Here is a 26,688-nt window from a genome sequence, read left to right as displayed (position 1 = left end):
CTTGCACAAAGAACTGGGACCGTCCGTCCCTTCCTGCTGCATTCCTATCTTCCCACTCACAGGGACATTTTCAGTTTTTTTTTTTTTTTTTTTGGCCCACAATCAGAGCTTTGATCAAGGTAAAACATGTTCGCAAACTCTGCTCGATTTATCGGGTTTCTGCAACATTTTGCAAAGTTGCAGGGAAAGTTACAGCAGTCAATCTTTTGGTCACCAATGTAAATCTCAAGTTTCTCAATGGCTTTGATTATAATGAAAGAAAAATGACACGTTTTGGAGCCATGTTTTAGTTGTGAATTGTAAAAAAAAAAAGGAAAGTTTGCAATGTTATGCAATGTTCTTCACACTCTGGGTATTACCAGATATTTCGTGTAGACTGTTAAAATGAAAAATCCCTGCATAAAAATGTGTGTGCAAGTGGATGTGTGTGTCGGACAACTTGTAGATTGGACACACACATCCGTCATGCTCCCTTTGGGGAGTTCAGAGCAATAAAATGTCTCAAGCGACAAGAATCAAAAGTATGAAGAATAAAATGCTGACCGGACTTTGATGTTAGCGTGACGAAACAACCTGGTGTGAGTAATTTTTTTCAATTATTTCTAGTGCGTGTATGCCTGAGCGTGTGCGTGTGTGTGTGTGCGTGCTCAGATTCTTCAGAGAGAACATTTTTGAACATGGGCGGAATTTGAACATGGGTGGAATTTTTGCAAGGGTTTCTTCACTTTCATATTTTTACAGCAAAGTCTTGTTGACCTATTTTATTTTTTTTCTCTGGTTGGATTCATTTAGAAAATTGAATTTGGCATAGTGAAAAACAGAAGCGGCCAGATGCAGGATAATTATGCACAGAGAGCTTCACGAAATGTGTTTGTTGTTTTTTTGCAAAACTCTGATATCTTAATTGTCCAACTTTACTCGCAATGCACCAAAAGATGACCGAGAAACACGACATCGACTCTATAGGGGCTGATTTTTATTCCGACTGGAGCACACTCGGCTGCAAAATGTCGGAGCAAACACCGAAGGTCACAGTTTGAGGCCATCACAAGCAGAGATGGGAGATGAGATAAGATCCTAAGGCCATCAAACTAGACATTTTCTATCTACCATGCTGGTGTCTAGAAAAAAAAAAATGTCTGTGAAGATAACCACCCTTCAACGCAGTTCAGAGGTTGATTAACTCATTCAATACCACTGATTATTATAGACGTCAAATATATTAACGAGAGTTAAAAGGCAAACCTGCATTGTTGTTTTAGCCGTATGATAATAAAATATAAATACATATTATTTTTTTCCTTTTTAAACATATTCCATTTCAATTGTCACATTGTCACAGTCCAGGCCTCTTCCAACCCTCACCTAAAATGAAACCTTTTGTACCCATGTGGATGATTCGGGTCAGTATGTATTCAGTGGAAATCCTCCCTCGCTTCACACAGGGGACATCAATATGTAGCCAATGGTTGGAGAGGGAGACTTAAAATGGCTCACAGCCATAATTTATTCAGGTATTGAACTGGCACAGACTTGATGTATTCAAAGTAAGCCAAAGGGGGAGAAAAAAAAAAAAAGATAGCATTTAGAGATTTCGTGAAGCTGCAGTCGTCTGGTATTTTTATTCATATTAGTGGAAAAAGTGAACTCATGGACTGAGAGTACGCCAGGACAAAAAAGGCCACTCGAGAAATAAACATAGAAATGAAGAAATTCATAAAAAAATCCAATAAATAAAAAAAGGGATTGTTTTGTAAATTTAAAAGAAATTTTTGCTGCATTTAATGGTCAGTTTGGGATAAGTGTGTGCGTCTCCTCCAAACAAGGTAGGAGAAAATAGTAAAGGTCAAACCAATAAGAGGTGATAGCCCTTTAGAGTCTGACCCGCCCCTGTGGTAAATTGTGTGTGGATCTTGTGCCCCGGCTATAATTCCTGGATCAGGCCACATTTTATTAGCTCGTCACCACCCCCCAGCCTTCCGGATTACTCTTCATCGTCTGGATCGATGGGTGACTCAGTTGGAATGTGTCTGATTATTAAACATGGGACCAAAGCCTCCCAGTCTCACATCACAAATTAAATGGTGGTAAATGTTAGAAGGGGAAATGAAGGTAATTTTCATCTTCTTAATAAGAGAACTTATCTGTCTTCATCTTTAATTTTTTTCCATGACCAGTACAATAATATGCAAATGAGATTTTTCCAGATTGATTTAGTCAGTTCGACTAAATCAAGGTAACATCCCCTCCCGTCATGTTTTTTGGGGGTAGTTGCTTGTTTAAACTCCTGTGACATGGATTCAATGTAGTGAAACAAGTTACCAACATTAGCAGTCCGAGGACAACTGTTTAATGTTGTGTGACTCAAACAGCTGCCCTGTTTAGATATCAGCACATTCCTTAACGCACTTTGGGTCCCTACGGTCCGATCAGGACATAAAACATTAGTCAGCGCCCTTGTACGTGAAGGTATTCGACATACATCAAAATGGATCGGACATATTGAGGGAACAAAAATAGATGAGACAAACAAGCCAAATCACTAGCAAGGAAGTCCAGTGATTAAATCAATGGACTAACATCATTTCCTTCGTATGTTATCAAGATTTATTATGTTTGGGGGGAAAAAAAATGTCACTGGGATGGATTAATACATTTGATTAAATGGGATCAAGGACAATGGTACTCGGTGGAAAAATGACCTTCAGGGTCCAACTGTTGCCATCATAAAGATTTTTTTTACTATTCAGCTTCCATTTTCTTTTCTGTGGAAATAAGTCATACCCTAATGCAATAACAAATTATAAAATATGATTATAATTATTATTACGTCTTTGGTAAGAAGCACCATTTGGCAATTTTGCAACCTCATCATACTGAAGGCAGCCACAAGACTGACTTCCTGTGTCTTTAAAATCTCCCAAATCTTGTCACGGTATTAAACATGCACACTTTCCACACCATAACAGCGTAAGATGAGATTAATCTGCCTCACTCCTACTACTAAGATTGTTTGCCGCGTATCAGATGGAAGCTTAGCAGCGGCATATGCTCACCGCACTGATCCGGTGATTGATGACAGCTGGTTACCAAACTATTTGCATAATTATGGTATATATTGCTCAGGCAGCTTGAACGATAAAAAACAAATCCATCTGGCCTTTTGGGAGCTTCCTAATGATTCTCACCTCGGCAAAGTCTCAGATCTAGATAAAATGTTTTATTACACCAGTTATTGAGTGTGAAAACTACGCTCGGTGCTAGTTTTGACTTATGATCTCGGCACCTACCTCATGTGTGAAACAATCTAATAATTCAGAGGTGGAAATTGCTTTGTCTTATTCCAAGCTGTTTTTTTCCCCCCTCATTTTCATTATTTTTTTCTGTTTCCCGAATAAGACATGCCTCTCCACGTCCGTCGCAGTAGCGATCCTTCCCTGGTTGGACTTCCAGCTGGAGAAATCTTACTTGGTAAAGAAGAACCATCCAGAAAGGACCCGATTCGCTGGTCCACGACTGCTGGCTTCCAAAAGTATCACCACAAGCCAAACACCAACACTGGCACCAACAGCCTTGAACGAAAGGTAAGCATCCAAAGCTGGATGTTTTTTCTGACTTTTAAAAATCACAGCATCCCTAAAGTCATTTTGCATTTGAACTCGACAGGATTCAATTAAAACCCTCCAGTATCCAGCAGTGATTCTATTTTTGTTTCTTTATAATTGTTTGATGAAACAAATTTGCATTTGGAAGTTTTTTTTCTAGCATCTGCTTAGAAAGTTTCACATAAAAAAAATAACAGCAACATGATTACAAAACAAGAAGGCCAATTAAGTTAATCAAAATGGCCACACATGGCACAAACGACCCTTCACTTTCAACCTGAGACAACAATTCAGTCCACGGGACGTGACACGGCAAGCCTCCACGCGATTAGTGTGTCTTGCCGTATCGTCTGATAATCCTTTTTAAAGACACTCCAGTTGTCAGAGCCGTAACACTTCCGAGTGAAGAGAAGGGAAAGGCTATTAAGCCTTTTATTTGGTCGGGAAAGTGTCCTTTCTGGTCTGTATCGGATTGACTCCAGATGTGCTTGAGACTGCAACAAAGCCTCAACTTTGTAAACAATTCTACTCATTTGAAATTTCCTTTCAAGGGCAGGGGAGGCCATGCTTATCGGAGTCTTCCACGAGATGCAAGTGGCCGCAGCGCTCAGTTTCAAAGAGAGATGACCAGATCCTCCCTAAGTGCAAACCACCCAATGGTGGACCATTGGCTTGATCGACAAGAACAGGTACGTGGACTTGCTTGGTCTCCTCATTTCACACTTTGGTGTTCTGTCTGTGTAATTGTGTCTTCCAGCCTCTATTGCTCCATCTGTTGGGGTTGGGTAGGAAAATGTTCCATTTGAAAGTTATCAAAAGTGACAGAGAGCTGTAGGCAGAATAGAAATGACCTCAGGGGGGAAGCTTGTGTAATGACTTGACAGCCTCGCCTTGTCCTTACCACAGAAACCTGCTCTGACCTCTGGAGTAGTTTTTTTTTTTGACAGATATATTTTTTTATGACAGATAACTTCCTTTACCTTAAAAAAAAAAGCACTAGAGAAACAATCAAGCCAAATGCTGAATGCAAAAAAAATATCTCTATTCAACTTCAACCCAGACGATGTTTTTTTACAGTTTTACACCAAATTGGAATCTGTCGACTTTCTTCACATCACCTCAAGTTTTGTTTGTATTTTGCATCGTTTAATGCAAGACAATCCTGTATTGAATCCACTTTCTGTTCCCTTTTATTGTTTTGATTTCCACGCCACGCCGGTTCCAAAGTCCTCCCCGCGCTGCTGCTGGTTAACGCACTAATTCTTGATTAGAGTTCATGCGTTCGGCTTCTCTGATTTGCCCCGTGGAGTGAGAAATCACTTTCTCAATGAGAATAATTGAACAGGGCGGTGCCAGCTCATTACCCACAAATCATTGCGAGACCGGGCACCTTAGCCGCAGACAATAATGACTTCAGGGAATAAAACTGCCGTGCCGACCTGGATCCAAACCAGCATGGACAGCAGTGAACAAGGGCTCATCTGAAAATACAATCTGGTCAAATCATTCCTGGGGTTTATTATTCATTCAGTTTTTAGTGGAGTCCAAGTTTATAGCAATTTGCGCCTTTTCGTGTCTATTTTCACCTATTTTGTATTTGCTTTCAAATCCACTTCAACACAGAGCGGTCCAGTCTACTTTCCTCACTTTTTTATTGGTCCCATTAGAGGGTAAATGCTTTTAAGTTGCCATCGAAATATAATAAGGCCCCGGCCGCCAATAAACATCCACTTGACAAAGGCGAGGAGAAACATGAGATGCGAGCACCTCGCCATCGCCACCTAAAAGGCACATTTCATTTGCATGGCCTGCAGTAGAAAAAGTGGTCACAGTTGGATGCCAATGGGCAGAAATGAGGTGCTTTTTTCACAGTAGAGTGGATAGAAAGAAAGTTTCAGGTGACTCAAGCCGCTGAGAGGAATAGATTGAAACCTTATTAGTCACTTACTATGACTCTTGTTACCTATGGGAAGGATTTGTTCATTATAAATCCGTCACAGGCTTTTCATTTTCCAAACACATCTCTGGAAAAACCGAAACGGCTCGGAGAGTCTCCGATTCCAATTAAAACCGAATCGCCAGCATCTCCCACCTTGAGCACCTTTTCTTCCATTATGGCCACCTGCTCAAATAAGACAGCAAATATTGATCCGCGGAATAGAGCCCCGTAATCACCCGCTGAAATGTGTACCATCGTTTTACTTTCGTCTCAATAATTCAACATGAGTGATTCTCTCGCCCTCGTTTATCAACTCCTAATGTTGTAGTATTGAGGTCGGTGTCAAAAAATGTCACTTTGGGATTAAATGCTGTTTTGTATAGTCAATGTTTTGCTTCACTGTTGGCATAATTACTTGTTGATGTAACATTCAGTCGGCAATTTGCCGGCGTAGTCATGTGTGATTCTCATTCACTGGAAAAAAAAAAAAATGTAACCGCATTTCGTATCTGCAGCCTCATTGAAATGAACATCACTGATTCACTGACGCTCACTGACCTTCACAGTATAAAAAGATGGATTCAACGTTCTAAGCAGTGGAAAGCAGACTGTCCTCCCTCTTAATAAGCTCAAAATGATGATTAATCTCCGAGAAGCACCACCGAGCCCTTTTTTAATGCACTGGTAAAGACTCGGGATTCAGACGAGTCCATCCGCTTCCAACATCCTCACCACCATAGGATTACGTCTTCACGTCACCTCTCCGTCACCTCAGTCAGGTGTCTCCGAGCATAATATGCCTTTTGAAGTTTTCTTTCATACATCAGAAAGGCTAAATCTTGCTTTTATACTGATGTGAAGAGCTATTTGAAAAGCAAAAGACTCTCATTCTGTTTGATTCGCTTCTCTTTTATTCTCTTTTAAATATGAGACTCGCTCTGGAAAAAAAAATGCAGTGATGATAACCGGTTGAGGTTTTTGTGGCATGTTATTGATGAGGTTTGTGAAAAGTCTTGGTCACTCTGCCTGCTTAGGGTTCTGTTATTGACCCGGTGATTGATTTAAGCGCTCATAATTAGCCGGCCTAATTGCATTATGGTGCCATTTAACGATACAGTAGGCAAAGGCACGGATAACCGTGTCATTGATAGATCAGTCCAGACCTGATATATAAAAAAAAGAAGAAATGATCCCATTGGAAAAAAGAACTCTCCTTTTCACAAATGTTCCTGTCTGTCTTTTAACCTTCCCTCCCATCTACATGCCACTCTTCTGCTCCCTGATGTGGACAAATGCAGCCTCACATCTCTGATTTCATTAGCTTAACTGCATTAGGAACCTGTCTGTCTCCGTAATTTGCCTGAAGTAAATCCTCGTCAGAACATTTACAAGCCAGACGCACTTTCCACATCAAATGCAGACAGATTTTAATTTGGTTGAGGTTGCAGAGGGGGAGTAGCTAAGGCATAAAGCTAATTTGATATACTGTAGCTTTGAGTCTCCGACTACACAAACAAAGCTTCCATGTTGGGTTTAAACACTGGGGGGGTTTGGTATATTGCTTTAGGATGCTGTGACAGGGTCACGCAGGTTCAGGTTTGAAATCATAACCTTCAGGTTGCGACACAAACATTATCACCCTTAGCCATGTTGTCACATAATTAATGTTCCTGTTGTGATCAGCGTAGTTAATTGGACTGAAGTGCATAAAGCAAATATCTGGTGATGTCATATAAAAAGAGTAATGCTGAAAATTCCAAGAAAATAAATGACTAGAATTTCACACAGAATCAGCAGATGGCGCTGATTTATTTTCCCCAATTCGTATGGAATCATTTTCACAATTGTGGTTAAAATTATGCAATGCCTGCCCAAACATGTGATATGACCAGGAAAAAAAAAAGAAATTCTGTGTTCCAAACATTGCCTTAGCAAAATTTTTTTCGAAAAGTATTACATTGAATTCCGAATGTGCGAGAGCGTAAGATTTAATATTGCCGAGCTCAATCAATACGAAATGGAAAAAGGGTGAATAAGTTGAAGGATATCGCAAATGGTTAAACCGGGGACACGCAATCACTCATCTTATTAATGTGACTCACTTTTCATATTATAATTTGCCTCTCTTTCATTGTGCTCGCATACAAAGTGAGAAACAGGTGCCCAATGTCAACCGGCTTTTGTCGCAATAACGATAAGGTGAACATTTCGGAAAATTTTATTTCACCAGCAGCCAATCCCTGCCCACTGAAAGGGCCATCAACTAAAAAAATCAAAGTAATTCAAGGAAATGGTGGAAATCCTCTTGACAACCAGTAAATTCTATTTAGGAACTTGTGTTCTGGGTAAATTGGTCATTATGACCCTTTCATCCACTGATCAGGTTCCCTCTTTGCTCATCCCTGTAAAAAGGCTTTCTTTTGGCCCACATCAATAGAACTTAGTGTCTCATAATCTTACTTAGCAGTGACTTATAGCTTGTTTTAATGGCGGTGTGGTCCGACAAGCCGGCAGTAAAGGAAGGGTTAAGGAAAAGGGTGGGACTTTGTCATTGGGTGCGGCAATCATCTCCTAACTCAATCATGAAGGCCACTTTGGAGGATAATTCAGCTTTCATGACAAGATACAAGATGATCGCGCACCATTTCTTCCTAATCAAAAATATTAAACAGAAAATTCATTTGTTTATTGTCATTTCACAGTCACAGTTCAACTAAAATTTTTAAAACCCGTCCTATCGAGATGGAGGTGCGTCTTTGTACGTATTTCAACATGCCGGTGCTTTACGTAAATTGCTCACTTCCTGCAGTTTTACATGAAGTGAAAACAGCCATTGTTCATTCCAAGACATTTCAACATCCTGCTCTTTGGCCTCCATTGTTCAGCTTGGCACAGACTGGTCATTATAAATGAACGGAATAGTCTGACAGTGAGGCCCTCGTTCAACACATGAAGCTGTCACACACGTACACGCATGAAGACTTTAGCCCTTAAGGGGGGGTGGGTGGTCAGAAACCCACCATTCTCCCTGACCTTTCACCCTTCCCTTGTTAAGCCGTTGATGCCAAAGACGGGCTCAGGAGGGAGCCGTCTTCCTCCCCGGCTCCCCTAACAGCGACATGTTGTACTTGGCCATGGCTAATGGCACAACACACACACACACACACACACACACTCACGTAGGCACTTACAGTGGGTTTCCTTTTGTGCACGAGCTTTTCGGGGGGGAGGTTGACAGCTCCTCAACACACTCTTTGTACCATCCCCCAAGCGGTGGATTTTATTATCCATGCAAGTGAGTGCTTCTCCATCCAGACCAGACAGCTGCTACCATCTCTTCCTCATCTCAGCTTTCTCACCTGCCAGCCAATTTGAAGACAACAAGACTTTGCACTTTGCGGCTTTGTCTAATTCACTCCATCTCTCTTGCCTTTCTCACACCCTTCCTCAATGAAGCCTTGACCCTCACATTCTACTTCCTTTTCCCAATGGGCTGGATTTTATAGGGGTCCAGAATTGATTCCTAACCCCTCCCTACTTTATTGGATAAAAGAGGTTGCCGGGCAAGTTAGGATGGAGGTTTATTAAGGACAAGCAAGAAGGGCAAAAGAGCAAGCCTGGACTGAGTGCTATTGGAATCCGAAAAGCCTTGTTGTTTTCCCCACTCGGCTGGTTACCATGGCACCAACGGGGTGCTAAAAGCACTCAAGGGGAAATCGAGGCTACGGAAAGGAGATATTCCGAGTAACACGGAGACAAAGAAAGACAGGGGTGATGGAGAGTTGAAGGAGAGAAGAGGTGAATGTATATTTAGGCTGTCACTCAGTGCTCAGCAAAGACGCACAATAAACACAGGTTGGCATTTGATAGAAGGTGACGGTCACCTTCTGCCTCGGGTCACGAGGACACGTTACGACCTAACTCTGGTTTGAATGCCGACAAATACGCACACGCTTATCTCTTGTTGATTAACCTCGCTGTAGTTTGCCAGAATCACAGATAATCAACAGCAATTATTCTCGGTGTTATTAAATGTTTTCCTTTGTGAAAGTTTCCTGCTATAGAGGCTCTTACTCGTTCCAGCAGGTAATTGATTTAAAAGCCTGTACAGATAAAAACACTAGCAGCAATGACAGAATACAAAGTATGGGAGAATTTTCGTTTGCTTTGCTTTTGTCACAAGGGCATTTTATTAAACTTATTTTTTTTTTGAAAGGAGGAAGAGGCGAGACGAACTCATGAGCAAAGAAATGAAAGGTTCGAGCCAGTGGGAAGAGCCGATTCCGCATTGGACCATTCACCAGTGTTAAGTTTAGAGTGAGTGACCGTCATACTGTTTACTGTATTTCTCATTATTTTAAAGGTCACAATTCAAAAGAGAAATGTGCATTTATAAAATGACTCATTTTGAAAACAACATTTAACCACAAGAGAATGACGATAAAGGCTGCACGTGTTCATTTGTCTTTATCTGTACAAATTAACCCCCCCCACCCCCATAGCGCCTCATGATTTGCACATTTTTCAATTAGTCTGTTTTCGTTTCTAACTCCAATTTGATCTTAATCACTTAAATGGAGTCTCCATTCGAAGCCATCGGCAACCCCGAGTTTCACCGGGGTGACTTTTGTAATGGATGACTTTGCACCAACAGCTAATCTCTGCCTCTCATAAATTTCATCAGCCAGTCATGTTGACCATGCCCACATTTCTATAATCATGTAATTTATGTTTTTTTTTTTTTATTTCATGCATGTCTCTCTCCATACCCGCCCTCCCAATCCATCATTTTGCAGAGCCATGCTCAAGCCAGTTGAAGTGTCCAATAAAGGAGGGCCCCTGGGGATCCACGTGGTGCCATTCAGTTCACAAGACGTCAGGTACAAAAAGGGTTTTGAATTACTCCACGTCACTCAGACTATAAACAATTACTTTAAACGTTACATTTCTCTGCCAAAAGATATTTCTTTTGCAACAATTTGGAGCTCTCCCATTGGGAAACAGAATAGATTCAAGTCATTATACTCTTGACTGCACACTTTTTAAAGGCTTGTTATGTTTCTTTTCTATGCTAACCTTTGTCCTCAATCACAATAATATCTGCTGAGGCTTGAAGGTGAATCAGCTTTCTTTTGCCTTATTTATTTGATTTCTTTCTTTCCCACCAATACATAGTGACACTGACAGGACACGCTGTGTATCCAAGTTCATGGTTATTCCAGCAAAAAAAAAAAAAAACATAAAGGACGGCGGACGCAGCCAAATGTAATCAAACTAAAAGCTTGCCTATAACACTAATCCACGCTGCTCGCCAAGGCAGCATCAAGGTGAATGTGACTACTCAGCTCCACGGAATGAGTTGGAAAGACAGAGCAAGGAGATGAAGTGGGATGACATTTGAAGTAGAAGGGGCGTGGCTATCATGAAGATTGGATACGTGGTATTCCGCCCGTGCCGCTAATCCCATCGCTGCACGTAAGCAAGTGTTGGGAAACTATATTTAGGTTTGATCGATTATCATTGGTGCCCTCAAAACCTGTGACACCTTGAAACCTCCTGCATGAGAGGAACAAAAAAAAAACACATTATATATTCATGTCACAAGACGTTTGATGACCTTCAAATCATTTGATTAAAAACAAACGAGTCTTTCCGCTATTGGAATACTGATCAATGATCAAAGTCGCCTGTCTTTCTGCAAGTCATTAGAATTGTCCAATGATGTAATTTGCATGGAGGCAACATTGTTTTCAAGCTGCCAACACTTATTGAGATGAGGCGCAATCATGTCGGCTTCCGAGGCGACCACAATTACTCTTGTCTTCAACGCAGTTAAGATGACCTGACAATGTGATATCAAACAGCGGGGGAAGACCATAGGACTTCTTCCGAGGCTTGATTTGGATTTAATGTAACTGTTTACCCCCATCGTGGGGATGAGATGAGTCTGCCATGTGAATGTGGATAACCATATTATAAAGGCAATTAGGGCAATGTTTTGTTTGGATGAAATGCTAAAGAGGTCTGAAAATCTGCCCTTGACATTAATCAGGGTCACATTTTGAACAAGTGGCTGTTTATGAGTCCAGTGGAAGCTTAAGTCAAGTCAAGTCTATTTGTATAGCCCTAAATCACAAGCAGTCTCAAAGGGCTTCAAATAGATAAAAAATGACAATTATTCTCAAAGCATCCCCTGATCTTAAGCTCCCAAAAGGCCAAGGAAAAACTAAAAAAAATGAGAAACCTTGAGAAAGGACCACAGATAGCATAAGGATGAAGAAAATTCCTATTCCAATATCAATATTGAATTAAACAAAAAAAATATTAAAAAAGTTTAATTTAGATATCTGTTTTCACTTCTTTCTTCATTTTTTTCTTATCTATTAAATTTAGCTCACTTGTGTATTTATGTGAAGAAGGAATACAGAACTAGAGGTAGCCTTTTAGTATGGATTGCTGAGATGGCACTGGCATGGGGAGCGCTTAGGTATTTATTACAGCATCAGCGTCTCTCGGCTTAAACTCCAGTGATGGCAAAATTCACTGTTCTCATACAAGCCACGAGATTATCTCTTTTTTTTTTGGGTTCCGATTGCCTCGCGAAAGCTGCCCTGTTATTCGGCTAGGCCTGCAGACAGTGTGGGTGTCGCAACGATACAGGCTCCGCAAATTAGTCAGCAAAATTGTGGCCTCCCAGGCCAAGAGAAATCTTGATATCGTTTACAAATGTTTTGTAAGTGCAAAATTAGATACTGTGTGGGATTTGTGATGTGATACATTTTTTCCTCCCATGCTGATTTGGCCCAGGGTAAAAAACATAATAATAAATTTATTTTTGATTATTATTCCTACTGTGCTTCTTCTAAAATGCATTTTCCACATTATGCGTCTCCATGATCTGATCTACGATTTTTTTTTCCAGGACTCAAGGCTTGTTAGTCAAGCGCCTGGAGCGTGGCGGCAAAGCAGAGCAGGAACATCTCTTCCAGGAGAACGATTGCATCGTCAGAATAAACCAAGGAGATATACGGAATCTCCGCTTCGAACAGTAAGCGATATTTTTGGTGTCACTGACTTTGAAAAACTGTTTCCCAATTCTCGTCACTGCCAAACACACTCCACATTCGCATCAGGTTGTGTATGATTGTAATTGTACACCTCACTAAAGTGAAGAAGGTAAACTCCCCCCCCCTCCCCTGCCTTGATTGTGCACCTCGCAGGGTAACAATTTAACAGGATCTTAACGTGATCTCAGCTGATTGTTTTGCTCGAGTAAATATTTGGATACACTTAATCTGACAGAATGATGTATCGATGGGGTAATTTGTCATTCAATCAAGCCGAGGTGGAGGCTGATTGCGTTGCACGTGTGGGATGTCAACACAAGCATATATAGACACTCTTGCCCGCTCAGTCATCATTCATGTTGCGGTGGTATTTCCAAATTTCCATACGAATAAAAATGGGAGGGACATTTGCATCTGTGTTTGAATGAAGGGCTGCCCTGCTGTGGTGGAGTCATCTTAGAAATGACATTGAGGGAGACCCGCTATGATATTCCTGCTATTGTGTGTGATTTAGACTTGCAACACACCAATCCCCCCCCCCCTCCCTCCCATTGATGCACTTGCTCCTGACCAGCCTATCTATATGCTAAGTGCCACTGGCCAACCAGACTAAGCTATTTTTGTGCCTGGGAATAATGTTGACATTTAGGCCTAAAACCTGCTAAGAATTAACATGTTTTTTTGGATACTTGTGTTTTTATGTGTACATTATACAGAAAATTTTAGTAAGTAAAGGTTGGTGACCTCTGGACTGAACCCGAGATACTGGTCCAGACTTAGCCCAACTCCCCTTATCTCCTCTTACCACACAGTACTTCTTCCCTCATCAGTTTCTATCTGCAGAGCTCTAATACATCATATTCTACTTGTCTCTCTTATCTTGTTCTAACAAATGCATTTCTGTCCATACGTGGTATTCCCTCCCTTCTTTGTCCACCGCACCAACCCCAGAGCTCAGAACATTTTCAGGCAGGCCATGGCTTCCTCCGTCATCCTTTTTCACGTGGTCCCGGCCGCCATGAAAAAGCAGTACGAGATACTGGCGGCCAAGAGTGAACTCAGCTCGCCTCATTCCAGCAGAGTCCGCTTCAGCCAAGCCTCTCTACATTCGGGTGACAGGAGCAGCCTCGTCGGCGGGCGAACCTCTAGGTACGTGTCACAGCTGTGTATTTTACTGAAATACTGTGTCAAATACTACCGTATTTTCCGCACTATAAGGCACACCGGGTTATAAAGCACACCTTCAATGAGTGGCCCATTTTAAAACATTGTCCATATATAAGATTTATACATTTGGCCTGCGGGCCGGACTTTGGACACGCCTGCTCTAGTGGCTCAATATTGGTCCATATATAAGGCGCACCTGATTATAAGGCTCAATGTCAGCTTTTTAGAAAAGTTTTTTGGTGCGCCTTATAGTGCGGAAAGTACAGTACTAATAAATCCCCTCAAGTATTTTGGAAATATTAACTTGTTTACACCCATTATGTAGTCAACAGGGGTCCCTGGCAGGGAGCACTCCAGAGCCAAGACGGAGATATGGCACACCAGCACAATCTTTGGTCTCCAGTACCTCGTCCACCTCCTCCCCCTCCCTGCAGCGGAGAATAAGCTCAACGCAGTCCAGCAGCTCCTACACTAAACGCAACGGTCGAAGATTCACTATCCAGCTGAAGAAAGGTCAGAAATGACAAGTTAATATAAGAGATGGTATCATACTTACTTAACATTTGGTCTGAAAACATGCATTATATTAAATATAATATATGAAGTAAAAAATGAATTCACTTTCATGTTGAATAAATAAAAATAATAAATAAAAATATAGGAACATACATTTCCGTATTATTTCAAAGGGGCTTGCTTGAAAAGATTTTAAAGTTTTAAAAATTATATTATGCCCCAAAATATAATATACGGAGTAAAAAACAAATTCACTTCGATGTTAAATAAATACAAATAATAATAAAAAAAAAAATAGGAACATACATTTCCGTATTATTTCAAAGGGGCTTGCTTGAATAGATGCTCTCATTTTAAAAGTTCAAGCCATTTGTTAACTCCAAATGGGCTGTAATTATTTCCCACATGTTACTGAAATTGTAAAATTAGCTTAGATTCGACCGGGCTGTTTTCACAGTAATTACCATCCGAATGGTAATGCACTTCTAAACAAGCCGTACTTTTTTGCCATTGACTTATTGCTCCAAGTACTAAAACAGTAAGCACGGGTCTCGCATGGTCGACATGAAAAAGGAAATAGCTTTCACCGTAGCAGACATGTCAATGTTGGCTTGTTGGCACACCTGCACAAATCTAATTTAAAATCTGTAACTCTTTAACAATTGTTTTTTTTTAATCTGCATGCATGTGTGACGTTGATTCTGCTATTTTCCTTAAGTGGCATTTTTCCACAACCAATTTTCTAGATAGACCATGAAACAGCTACTACTTATTTTTTGGAAGCAATAAGCTGAAATTTAGACCTTCTTGAGCACTTTCAATCTGTTTGATGCCAGCCTTCGGTTCCTCCGTGCTTCGGCTTCATCAACACAATCACTGTCAGCCAAACCGTTGACAGGTCGACTGCAAGGGAGTCGAACTTGGGAAACTAGGTCATGATGGACTATCAGAGGTGCTGACAGCTCTGCGAAATGAGCAAGTACTTTGATGCGAATGCTAATGTTAGCATCCGAAATAGTCCCACTGAGGCCATAGTAAGCACTTTTGAATGACGGTAAAAATGCAGACCACTAGATAATGCAGGATAGAATCTATCCCGAGAAATAGTTAATTATTCTTCTGGGGATATTATGTTGAATTCTTATATATTTTTATTAAAACCAGTTGAAAGTGTTTAATGCAAATATTATCAAAATGAATAGGGGCAAAAAAATGTAGTTCACATTATCCGTATTTTGGTGCTCACACAAAAAAATATCTTTCAGGTCAGATTTATAATGAGGAAAACAAAATAAATGCAATTATGAATCTACCAGATGACATTTGGACAACTTTTTGATGGTATTGACACATTCTTGTCTCCTCTGCAGTAAAGGTCAGGTCACATGACTTCTGAGTTATCAGTTATTGTATTTACCCATTTGACCCTAGACCACCAATTCATATTCATTTGCTGAATCTTAAAGGTCACCATCCTGAAACCAAAAGAGGCTTTGTATAGAATCAAGCTCAGTCACAAAACTTTAATAAAAAAACACCGTATGAATGAATGTAAAGAGAGGAACACGGAATACTGTCTTTTTTTTTTTTTTTTTTAACAGATCATTTGCATATGCTGGAAAGCGTAAAGTGAAAAAAAGCAGCTTATTTTATTCAAAGAATGGATTGAAGAAACTTTTGTTTCAGTAAATCCTCTTTGCTTATTCAACATTACGTATAATGCCGCAGTATCTCATAATGTGTCTTAAATTACATTCTGTTAGATTATATTTTTTTATTCAATTACATTTTTGTAGTTTTCAGTGTGGTCTAGAATAATCATTTGATATTCCGATTTGTGTCAATTCCTAAATATTCCTTTAGGTCCAGAAGGTCTTGGGTTCAGCATCACCTCCAGAGATGTTCCCATTGGTGGCAGTGCCCCCATTGTTGTTAAAAATATTCTGCCTCGTGGAGCCGCCATCCAAGACGGGAGACTAAAAGCTGGAGACCGTCTCCTGGAGGTAGGAATCTTAAAACAGTTATAGCCCTCCCTATATATTATTCAGAAGATATGTATGTTATTACAAAGATGAAATGTGCTTTTATAGTTTTGGATATGTTCCAAATGATGAGTATTAATGTCTTCCCTATGGCTTTCATTTTATTTCTTGGCAGCTCCAACCTTAAATTAAAATGGGCAATGACAGATTAAGTTTAAAACGGGTCTAGTCATCATTCAATTTGACCCCAAATGTTTTGGAGTTATATGTCTGTCCTCCAGTGTGTGTTCATTAATAAGTAATACGTGCGATGCAGGTCGGTGGAGTCGACTTGAATGGTAAGACTCAAGAAGAGGTGGTGGCTTTGCTCCGAGCCGCACCTATGGGCGGGGCAGTGAATCTGTTGGTGAGTCGCCAGGAGGACCCTCGGCTGCCTCGAGAAGTGGTCAGTACCCAGACGAAAACATAATAAATTATTACTACCGTATTTTACGGACTATAAGGCGCACCTAAAAACCTAAAAAAATAAAAAAGCAGACAGTGCGCCTTATAGTCCGGTGCGCCTTATATATGGACCAAATTCCTAAATTTAAACTAGCCCGAAGCATTGTGTCATGAAATCAATCATAAGTGGCCCGCTGAAGACTATGAATCATGAATCAAAAAGACTATGGATCATTATTTTGTGATTATAAAGTCATTTGTTGCGTCTGAAGTTGAAATAAAAAAGATAAAATGGAGAATGATTTGATTTGGATTCAAAATCTGACATGATGCATTAATGGTGCGCCTTATAGTCCGGTGCGCCTTACATAAGGACAAAGTTTTAAAATGGGCCATTCATTGAAGGCGCGCATTATAGTCTGGTGCGCCTTATAGTCCGTAAAATACGGTAGTCTCAATGGTTTCTAAATTGACTGGGCCTATTTGTTGAAATATGCTGATGTGAGAAGTTCAGTACTGTACTAGGCATACATAGAGTCACATGACACGGGCAGACTCTCCACATGCAGGATCCACGCAGGGTGACTTTGGCTGTCACACACCAGATGGTGAGGCTACTGCCCTCGTCCATTTTGGCCTCCACGGCTCTGACAGCAGGCTCGGTTGTCAGAGCACCTTGGCAGACTGGAGGCCCCTTGTGCCACAACCTCACTCCCACGCTCCACTCAGCCGAGCTGTACTAAATCAGTTCCATTTCCCAATTTGGTCAGTTTAGTTTGATAAGAATGCATTCCAGAAATACAAATGTCATCTCATGAACTAGATGCACAACTGTTAATTTCCGCAACGGAGACTCCCCACACTTCACTTTCTCTTCCACTTGTATTTCTAAATTTATTGTTATTATGAAAGGAATCAAAACAACGTCTCTTTATAAGTGGATTGGAATTGTGTGAGTGTGGCTGCTTTGCTCCCCCGAGCTCCTCAGGCATGAACGAATGAGAGTCGCTGTCATGGAAAAGACAGCCGAATAATCTCTTCGGTCTTTGTTTTCTCTTCGCCAACTTTTCCAAGCTGAGCTAGACTGTGAGTTATATTTTTCATTACTTTCCTCAGGAGATTTGTCTTTTCTTCCGCTCACCCTCCCCGTTATTTGCCGTCTCGCTTTCTGTTACACATTCCCCGCCACCGCTTTCACAAATCTCAATAATCCCTACAAGTATGTTCATAAAAATCAGATAAGGAGGCCAAAGCCCTGTCAGTGACAGTTATTGCAAAAAATGGTGCAAAAGCATAGTGGGTAATTGCTATCTGTGTGTGTGTGACTGTGTGTGAGAGAGAAAGCAATTATCTTTTAAATTGTAGTGTGCGTTTACACACTCACACATTTGTTTGGTTTGCTTTTGTCTGATTGACACATAGCCGCTTATGCTAAATGTCAAATCCACGGGGGATAGTCTCATTTATCACTTCATGTCAGTCCTGTTTACATTTTTGTTGAAGATCCATTCAGTATATGCATTTTTTTACACTTCAACTTTGAAACATTATTTATTCTGTTTTGCATGATCAAACATATTTTTGACCCTACCACAGATGCAAAATCATTGCAAAAAAAAACTCAATATGAGTTTGATGAGTCATATGCTGCTGTTCCTACTCGCTCTTACATCATTCAAGAGCCCACATCACTTTTTTTTTTTTCAAAACACATTCAGCGAACAATCAGGCTTGACGAGCCCGTGTCCTAAAAGTGCGGTCCACATAAGAGCAATTAAACAGTACATTAAAAGGCCCTTTAATGATCATATCACACTTGTCACTGATCCATTAGTAGCTATATCTGCCAAGCAATGAGAATCTTAATTGCACAATTAATATCATCTTCTGATTGATGTGACAGATGAATTTATGGCCTCTGCCAATGGCGGGATGCGGCAGACAAACGCATGACAGCCATGCTGATAATTATAGCCGGCTAATGGCCCGTTTCGTAAGCGACAACCCTGGTGGCCTGGTTTAAAATCTCTCCTTAACAGTGATCGAGGAAGATCGTTGCAATAAATAATCATAAATTAACCTTTTTTTTCTCTTAGTCACTTAAATTGCAGTCACAAATGGTGTAAGGGTGTAAAATTGTGTAAAATTGAATGTTAGGGTTCTCTTTCATCAATAATGGCGAGTGCTGATTTTTGTCTCCTGTGTTTATAATCGTCTCTCTGACAAAATTGATCCTCAAGGTTGTACAACTCGTGGTTGTCATATAAGAGGTGGAAGACAAACGATCCAGATATGTATTGACCGTAAGTTCACTCATCATTTTCTCAAGGGCAACGTTATCGTCGTGGCTGTCATCAAGGTTTCATTTGGGAATTAAAAAAAAAACTCTGAGCAAGAGGAAAAATATATTGTAAAATTAGATTTGGAAATATATTGTGATTTGATGTAAAGTTAAACTTGTTACTTTTACAGTACAAAGGATGAGATGGTGATAAGCGGAACTAACTTGAGATAATGCTGCCGTAAAAAAAAAAGCAAACACATCTTTGGTGTTAATATAATTAGATGAGACTTACTGCCGAGCAATGCTTCTTGCCTCAGTGTTCTTGTTAATTAAGTGATAGAGCCAGAACATTTATTTTCTCTTCCCGACTGCTGAATAAATCAATGTGTTTTAGCTTTACAAAAAAAAAAACTTAAAGAATAAGACATCACTTAGTCAAATTAGAAATTAACCGCAGTTTAAAACTGGGAATGTTAACTTCGACGAGCAAGGCAATGTGACTTGATGTTGTTGTTTGAAACTTTGTGCGATGAAACAAAAATTAGCTCCCCGCCGTTTTATTATCTGTGAAGCCTCCACTGCCGAATTGTTTCTTCTGCTTTATTCCGGCAACGTAATCAAAGTATAGCGCTGCAAATCACACGTTGTCATCATCGCAGATAATCCGTCCAAGTGCTGTTGAAGACAATACCACCGCGCCGAATGATTTCCGAGCGCTAAGAGTCGACGCCACCTGTTTTCATTTTGCACTTTTCACCAGCTGTTCCCATAATTATGTTTGCTGTCAGTGCAAAGAATGGCGGATAGCATCGTCCCATGCTGACAAACAAGCTTGTTAAAGGCCACTTGTGGCGACACTTTTTTTTTTTTTTTTTTCCCAGAAGAGGATACAGTGTGTTTCAACAACACATAATAGATTGCTGTTGGAAAGTAGCAAAGCCACTCTCGGCCTTATGTGTCGGGGTTAACATACAAAGAGCACCATTTCTATTCCACGTTGCCTTCAACCTTGAAATCTCCTAGCTTGTTGCCTCCATGCTTCCAAAGCCTCCACTGTCTTGCATTTATTTTTATTTTTTTTGCATATTATCTCGACCCTTTGTCACCAAATATTACACCGCCGGAAGGAATTTGTGTGACAATACTCATGGCACATTTTGCAATTACACCCATGACTGACTTCTTTTAGCCTCTTTGAATTTATTTCCAATGACCTTTATGTCACCAAATTAGGCCAAGTGTGGAGAGAAGTTTCCAGCAGTGTTAATTGTTTTAGGCATTGAGGTGCAGAGAACTCTGATTTATGTGTGAAAAGAACTAATTGTGATTCATTTGCCTGTTTCCCCCCCCCTCCTCCAAGTCGCTTTTTGCTTCCTCACACCTGTTCGGCGTACCTTCCTTGTTCGCATGTGACGAGTGAAGTCGGGTGGAAAGAAAATAAAAAGGCCAATTAAGCAGAGAAAGGAGGTGGGGGTGTTTTTTTTTTGTTTTTTTTTCTAGAACAACATTTTCTTGCATTTGCCCGTCTTTGTTTGAACACGAATGACACTTAAGATGATCAAAATTGGTCAAGAAAGTTTCTGCATGATTTTCCCGCTTTGTGCTTCTGTTTTTTGGACCACGAGTCTGACTCTGTCAGTGATTTTAGCTCTTGGTATTTAAAAGACAGTCCTGATTAATTTTAACCACAACCAGCATGTTTGCAGCATCACCTTCACCCCACCCTAAAATGTCTTGATCCATGTCCAGACTGTCAAGCAATAACTTGGAATCGTATCCAGGTTTGAGCCGACTTGAATCGACGCAACAGGCCCTGTCAGGCAACCTGACATACTCATTCTAGCCTAGCAGCACTTTTTCCTGTCTAATGAAAATGTTTCACCGCTCTCTCATCCTTCTGCTATTCCCGGAACACTGCTCTGAGTGGGCGGTTATTCTGTCATCATTGTGGACGGAGTGTGCTTTCAAGCGCTCGCACACCTTAAACACACCGATTGCCGTGACGTTTTATCACTAGAATGTAATAGTTATCTAAAAGGGGATGTTGATAAATTGATTAATAATGATAATGATTATTATAATAATACAGAGGGCTATCTGGTGTTTTTGTTGGTGCTTTGAATGCACCGCTGCATCCTAATAACTCCTCAGCCCATAGAGGAAAAAAAATAAAATAAATTAGAGACACCTTCTGCTCTGTTTTTCCTCGTCCCCGTGCTTGACACTTTATCCAAGCAGCTGTGAGGGGCACACACCTGGCGGCTATCCATCTGGCTGTGTGTGTGAGTTGGATGTCGGTGTGCTGGTACCGGTCCATTTAAATAGGTCTTGGAGTCAGGTCTCTGGGGTTGATTGCGCCTACTGCCATTAATCTTCAAATGGACTTTATCTGGCCCGTCGTAACATTCCAGAACTTCTCTCATGCAAACAGGGAACATGCAGTGCACTTTACAACACACAATTGGGACTATTTTTGGCTTGATTTTGTTTTTTCTCGAGCAGGGCTACCAAATGCCCTCACATTTGGGGAAAAAAAAATATTTAAGATCAATTAAGATCAATTTTTTTTTCAATTTCCACAGCAACTCGGGGAAGACGACCTGGTGTTGACCCCTGACGGTACACGGGAGTTCATGACCTTTGAGATCCCACTCAATGACTCCGGTTCAGCGGGCCTTGGGGTTAGCGTCAAGGGTAACAGATCCAAGGAGAGTCACGCCGACTTGGGCATTTTTGTCAAATCCATCATCAATGGAGGTGCTGCTAGCAAGGCGAGTTACAGCTTTCCTCCTTTACCTTGTTAGTGATGAGATCTAACATTAATCTGGTGGCCGTTTATATTTATCTACAGGACGGGCGTCTGCGTATAAATGATCAACTCATCGCAGTCAATGGGGAGTCACTGCTTGAGAATACCAATCAGGAAGCGATGGAAACGCTACGCAAATCCATGTCAGTCGAAGGCAACAAACGAGGAATGATCCAGCTCATTGTAGCCCGGCGGGTGGCCCAAAACGCAGAGGTAGATAACAGACCACAATCACTTGAATGGCTGCTTGTCTAATTTCTCCCAAAAAACTGCTCAGAAATTTGTGGAAACGAGAAGAGTTGCTGTTTCCGCCGCATGTTTCATTCTTACGACTATAAGCTTTAACCCTTAATCCATCTCACTGTCGATTTGAGAGCTGTGAAATAACTAAGGGATAACTTAAATGTGGTGGCCCCAAAACCATGCAAATCTTCAAACATTTTCATTTCCTGTGCGAGATAGGCGATAGCGGCTCGCATTTATTTCCATCCTTGGTGCGATTTACTTGGGCCTTTGATCTGATATCTTAAGAAACCCTTTGCTGAGTTATGATTGACAGTTTTGCTAAAAAAAAAAAACTGCCTGATAGACCGATAAAGGAATTTATATTCCACCTAGGTTTGAGATTGGTATTGGCAAATGGTTCAGAATATTGGTAGGAGGTTTAGAGTAGAAAAATAAATTCCCAGTCTTTCTTGTGTTGTATTATAAACAATACACACAAAACAATATCAAGGTTGGTGTTCAATCTTACATTTACTTCTGCATATCCTGACGCTTCTGCCAAAAGCTTTGTGCCCGTAATCAGTTTGTGCAGCGGGCGCATTAGAATTTGTCCATTAAAATCCAATTAGAAGACAACCACACACAGGAAGCGAGTGTTCCTGAAAGGTAATTTGAATAGATGCCATTTTATATTTTTCATTATGCTCAAGAGTAGCAGCAAAATGAGTTTGTGAAGAATCTAAGACCGTAGGTGAACCCCAAATAAGAAAATAAGACTTCTTCTAACAAGCAACATCCCCATTCTGGCCAGGCAGACCAGCACCAGTTTGCCACTGTCACCCAGCAGAATGGGACTGAGCACTGGAGGCCACCATTGAAATGAATCAGATCCATCACTGTCTGCAGGGGATGGGGAGCCAAGCCGCATGGGCTAATGCATCAGAGGGGGGGGGACCTTCCACGGGTGCGGCACATCCAGGCTGCTTCGTCCCATGAAAATTACACTGATTTCATCATTGCTCGGTCCCGCAGGCTGAACATGTTTCTAGAACAGAGCAGCGGAACATATCTTTTGAGTTATTTATTTTTTTCAGTAGAATAGTTATTCCTGAACTAACCAATGATAAATAATAATCACAATTAGCCCATATTCATTCTTTTTTTTTCTTTATAATCTGGTTTTATTTCAGTCACTGTGTCCTACACAGAAGGGCACAGACACACACTTTCATCTCGATCTTCACCAGAACAATGATTTTCTTTCTTCAGGCGCATCTTTGAAAAATTATCGTTCTGCTCCAGATAGTCAAAGAAGACGATTGGTCACTGACAATTTGTTGGAAGAATCGTAATTGGATGACTGCGTCCTCATACGGACTAATTTTAGTTCCATTAATGTTTGGTCACGTGTGTAAAGTTAAATCACAATTTCACAATTCAGAAGAAGCAATTTCAGTTCCATTTATTGTAATGCCGTGCTGCTTTTATGTTACAACTTCCATGAAAAACTCACTGATCTTTTTTTTTTAAACGTTTTGACTCAGTTCAGCATAATTATTACCTGCTCCTCAAAAAATATCATAGCAGTGAGACCAAGACTGAAATTACACGGACATCAATATGTATTTTTGAATCCACTTATTTTTTCTTTTCTGGCCAAGTTTTGTTGAGCAGGTGAATGATGGGTGTGTTTTGTTGCTGGTAAAAGATCTTACAAAAAGGAAAAACAATTTTTTTTCCTCAATCTTTTAAAGATCTTTCAAGTTTGTCTCGTCAGCCAGCCACCAGCTTATTTGTAACACAGTCCGATAGCCTTTGAGTCAGTCAGGAAACATTTACGTAAAGAGACAAGGCGGAAGGAAGTTGCCGGCCCTAACAAAAGACGTACCTTCGGACGAGAAGCCGATCGATAAATCCTGGAGAGAGCTTTCAATCAAAACCCCAGCCTAGTAATTTATTGTTTTATTAATATTGACCTGACCGCTGCTACCGGAGAACTTAAAACCCCGAGATGCTGTCTAACAAAAAATCAAAATTCCTTATTTATGTAAAATTGTGTGAAAGCTATCCTAAGTGGTGGATTCTGGGAAATGCAGTTTACTTTATCACGGTAACATTATTGTAGTAAGCAGAAGAAGCAAAGTAGCCGAAATGCAATTCTTGTGCCGCCCGCCCCTCGAATTCCCAGCCTGCTCTCGGAGGACTAACTCATTTAGGAGAAGCAGGGGAAACTCAATAGGACCAATTGAGAAATAATATATTGAATCTGGTGGTTAAGTGGGCTTCCTGGCCCCAGTGTAGGACTACACTGGTGACATTTTAGTATCTGATAACATACTGTAGCCAGCATGGTCTGTAGATTCTACATGAAAACATATATTTGTGGAACTTAAATGTTGTCTGTCATTAATTCCTTTGACACAGATAATTTCTACTTTTAGTGGATGGTTGTTTTGGTTTGTGCAAACGGAAGTTTATCGAAGAAGGGATAAAAGTCAGGTTTCTGCCTGTAGCGATGTGGCTTGTGGCAAGATGTGCCATCTTAAGACTGTAATTACAGCATTATGGTAGAGGTGACTGGATTAGGGCGATGGCAACAGGCTGACGCTCGGATAGAAGGCCAGTAAATGGCAACAGACTTGACATTATTAGCCTTAGGTGACAGTTTAAGACTCTCTGTCAACACTCCGCCTCACTCCAAGTGAAGGTCAGGGAGATGCTGACAGAGTGGCCAAAGCAATTTGTACATGACTTTGCATTACTCCGAATATTATCCCGGAAAATAACAGAAGCACAGTGACTTTTTTTTTTCCCCCACAGTCTATCGGTTAATCCACTCTGAAAACAACTAGATTAGTGCAGATTGCTGAAGTGACAAACCGATTAGAAGAAAATCTTAAACAGCAAAAAGCCTTTGATCAACTCCAGGGATTAAATCAACAAACCCTTCAAACTACACCGATAGTTTGTTGTTTGGTAACTCAGACCAAGGTTTAGATTTTAATGAGGCGCCCTGGATGAACCTCCAGCAATACAAAGCCAAGTTTCTGTCTGGCAATGGGGAACTCCACCTCTGCTGTTCACATATTTTGATTCTCGTGTTTCCTGACCATCCCCACCTACCAATGCAGCCCCAAAAATAAAGAGAAAAACATTCCATTTTCTGCAAACAACCTCTCTGGGGCTGGAACTTGTGGCTAATTGATGTTTGCGCTAAATAATGCAATCGTTGAAGGGGTCCTCTTGGAGGAGACCTAAATGTTTGATTGCTACTCTGGCATAGTAATGATTGCAATCTCGGGATTTGAATCGGAATCGTTGAGGGCCACGTATTTACGACCTACCTTCATTGGTGATTATATTAAATATGCGTTGACCCAGGAATTCATTTCATGCACACAAACTCACTCCATGCTTTCATCAATGCTGTTCAGCTAAAGTGCTGCTTTTTCAACCTTCTATAAACCACTCCCTTTTATTAAAAATCCAATAAATCCCAGTTGGCTTGTATGCATCTCCAGTCGCCAGGCCGGTTTTCCCTTGAGAATCTAACATGGCAGCACTCATAATTTAGAAGAAGCTCAGATCATGGAAATCACAGCTTTCATTGCTGTCTTTGCCAAAGATTGCCTTTCTTGATTTTTCTGCCGTCATGGTTTCTGTCTGTTGCTGTTGTCTGTCTTGGCCGGACGCCAGAAGAGAAATGTTGGACATCAATACGGTATTATCTAGAGACTCTTGGTTCAAAGCATGCTTGACTTATAGAGTCAAACTGATCTAGAGTATCAGATAATTCTATCCAGGGACTTTTTTTTTTCTATACTAGACCACATGAAACACAAAAAAGTGTCAGACTGTCAACGTCTTTATTTAATCAAACTTGATATTAATATTTGTTGAAGAAGACCCACTCTACCAATCCACCGCTAAACACAAGGCTCAACCTCTCCTTATTTTTCAGTGAGGTAACTAGCAAGCCTATACATTGGCCACAACAAATGTCACCCCTTTCCGGATTTATCGTTTGCAACAGCTGCCAATCAGCCCATGGGAAATCCATGGAGTTTTTATCGGCTTTTGGCCAGCTTAGTTCACGGCAGGAACCATTTCACACTGCTGAGACAGGAAATACTGACGCGAGCTGAGATCGGTCCCTCTAACATGAGCATCATGATGTGTTTAGATTTGATATAACTTTTTTAATTGTGCTGCTGTTTTGGTTAGCGCAGTGCCAGGATGGATTATTATACTTTGAATATTCTGAATTGCTATCCTCAGCTATACTTCATACTCTCTCATTTTTTTGTTTTTTATAGCAAGGTCCTGGCGGCCCAGCAATACCAGGCCATCCTGTCAACCTTCAGAATAACCATGAGCGCCGGATCTCCCATTCCTTTTATGAAAGCATTGAGAACTTTGACAACCTCTCCACACCACTTGCAAATTCAGTTGGACGCATCGGTAAGTCATGATCAAGTGAAATATTTTTTTTTGCAGTTTATCAGCTTCCATGAAAGTCCATGCTAAGAAATCCTCCAGAACGTTCTCACATACTATACGCCCTGAAGGTACTCACCACGTTTCACCATCCCAGGCCCAAAGGGATTAGCGTCATGGCTAATCTCCCCTGCGTTCACTCCACTGCAGACT

General features: G+C 40.7%; 1 protein-coding gene across 3 annotated transcripts in view; it reads left to right on the top strand.

Annotated features, from left to right (window-relative positions):
- The window catches only part of LOC148380860 (partitioning defective 3 homolog), a 124,263-nt gene that overhangs the window by 38,933 nt on the left and 58,642 nt on the right, over positions 1–26,688 (top strand). For 2 of the 3 annotated variants that reach the window (XM_088363401.1, XM_088363400.1), the window contains exons 4-15: positions 3,400–3,584; positions 4,157–4,294; positions 9,761–9,861; positions 10,341–10,424; positions 12,467–12,592; positions 13,563–13,760; positions 14,104–14,291; positions 16,158–16,297; positions 16,593–16,721; positions 21,587–21,775; positions 21,856–22,026; positions 26,355–26,499. In XM_088363401.1, coding sequence (XP_088219527.1) covers positions 3,400–3,584; positions 4,157–4,294; positions 9,761–9,861; positions 10,341–10,424; positions 12,467–12,592; positions 13,563–13,760; positions 14,104–14,291; positions 16,158–16,297; positions 16,593–16,721; positions 21,587–21,775; positions 21,856–22,026; positions 26,355–26,499 — 1,794 coding nt within the window. The remainder of the gene's footprint in view (positions 1–3,399; positions 3,585–4,156; positions 4,295–9,760; positions 9,862–10,340; positions 10,425–12,466; positions 12,593–13,562; positions 13,761–14,103; positions 14,292–16,157; positions 16,298–16,592; positions 16,722–21,586; positions 21,776–21,855; positions 22,027–26,354; positions 26,500–26,688) is intronic. The other variant, XM_088363402.1, reaches the window with a different exon arrangement.

The sequence above is a fragment of the Syngnathus floridae genome, chromosome 20 (genome assembly GCF_059516105.1).
Source record: "Syngnathus floridae isolate MCC-2025c chromosome 20, RoL_Sflo_1.0, whole genome shotgun sequence".
NCBI lineage: Eukaryota > Metazoa > Chordata > Actinopteri > Syngnathiformes > Syngnathidae > Syngnathus > Syngnathus floridae.
This window is presented reverse-complemented; position numbering and strand designations above follow the sequence as displayed.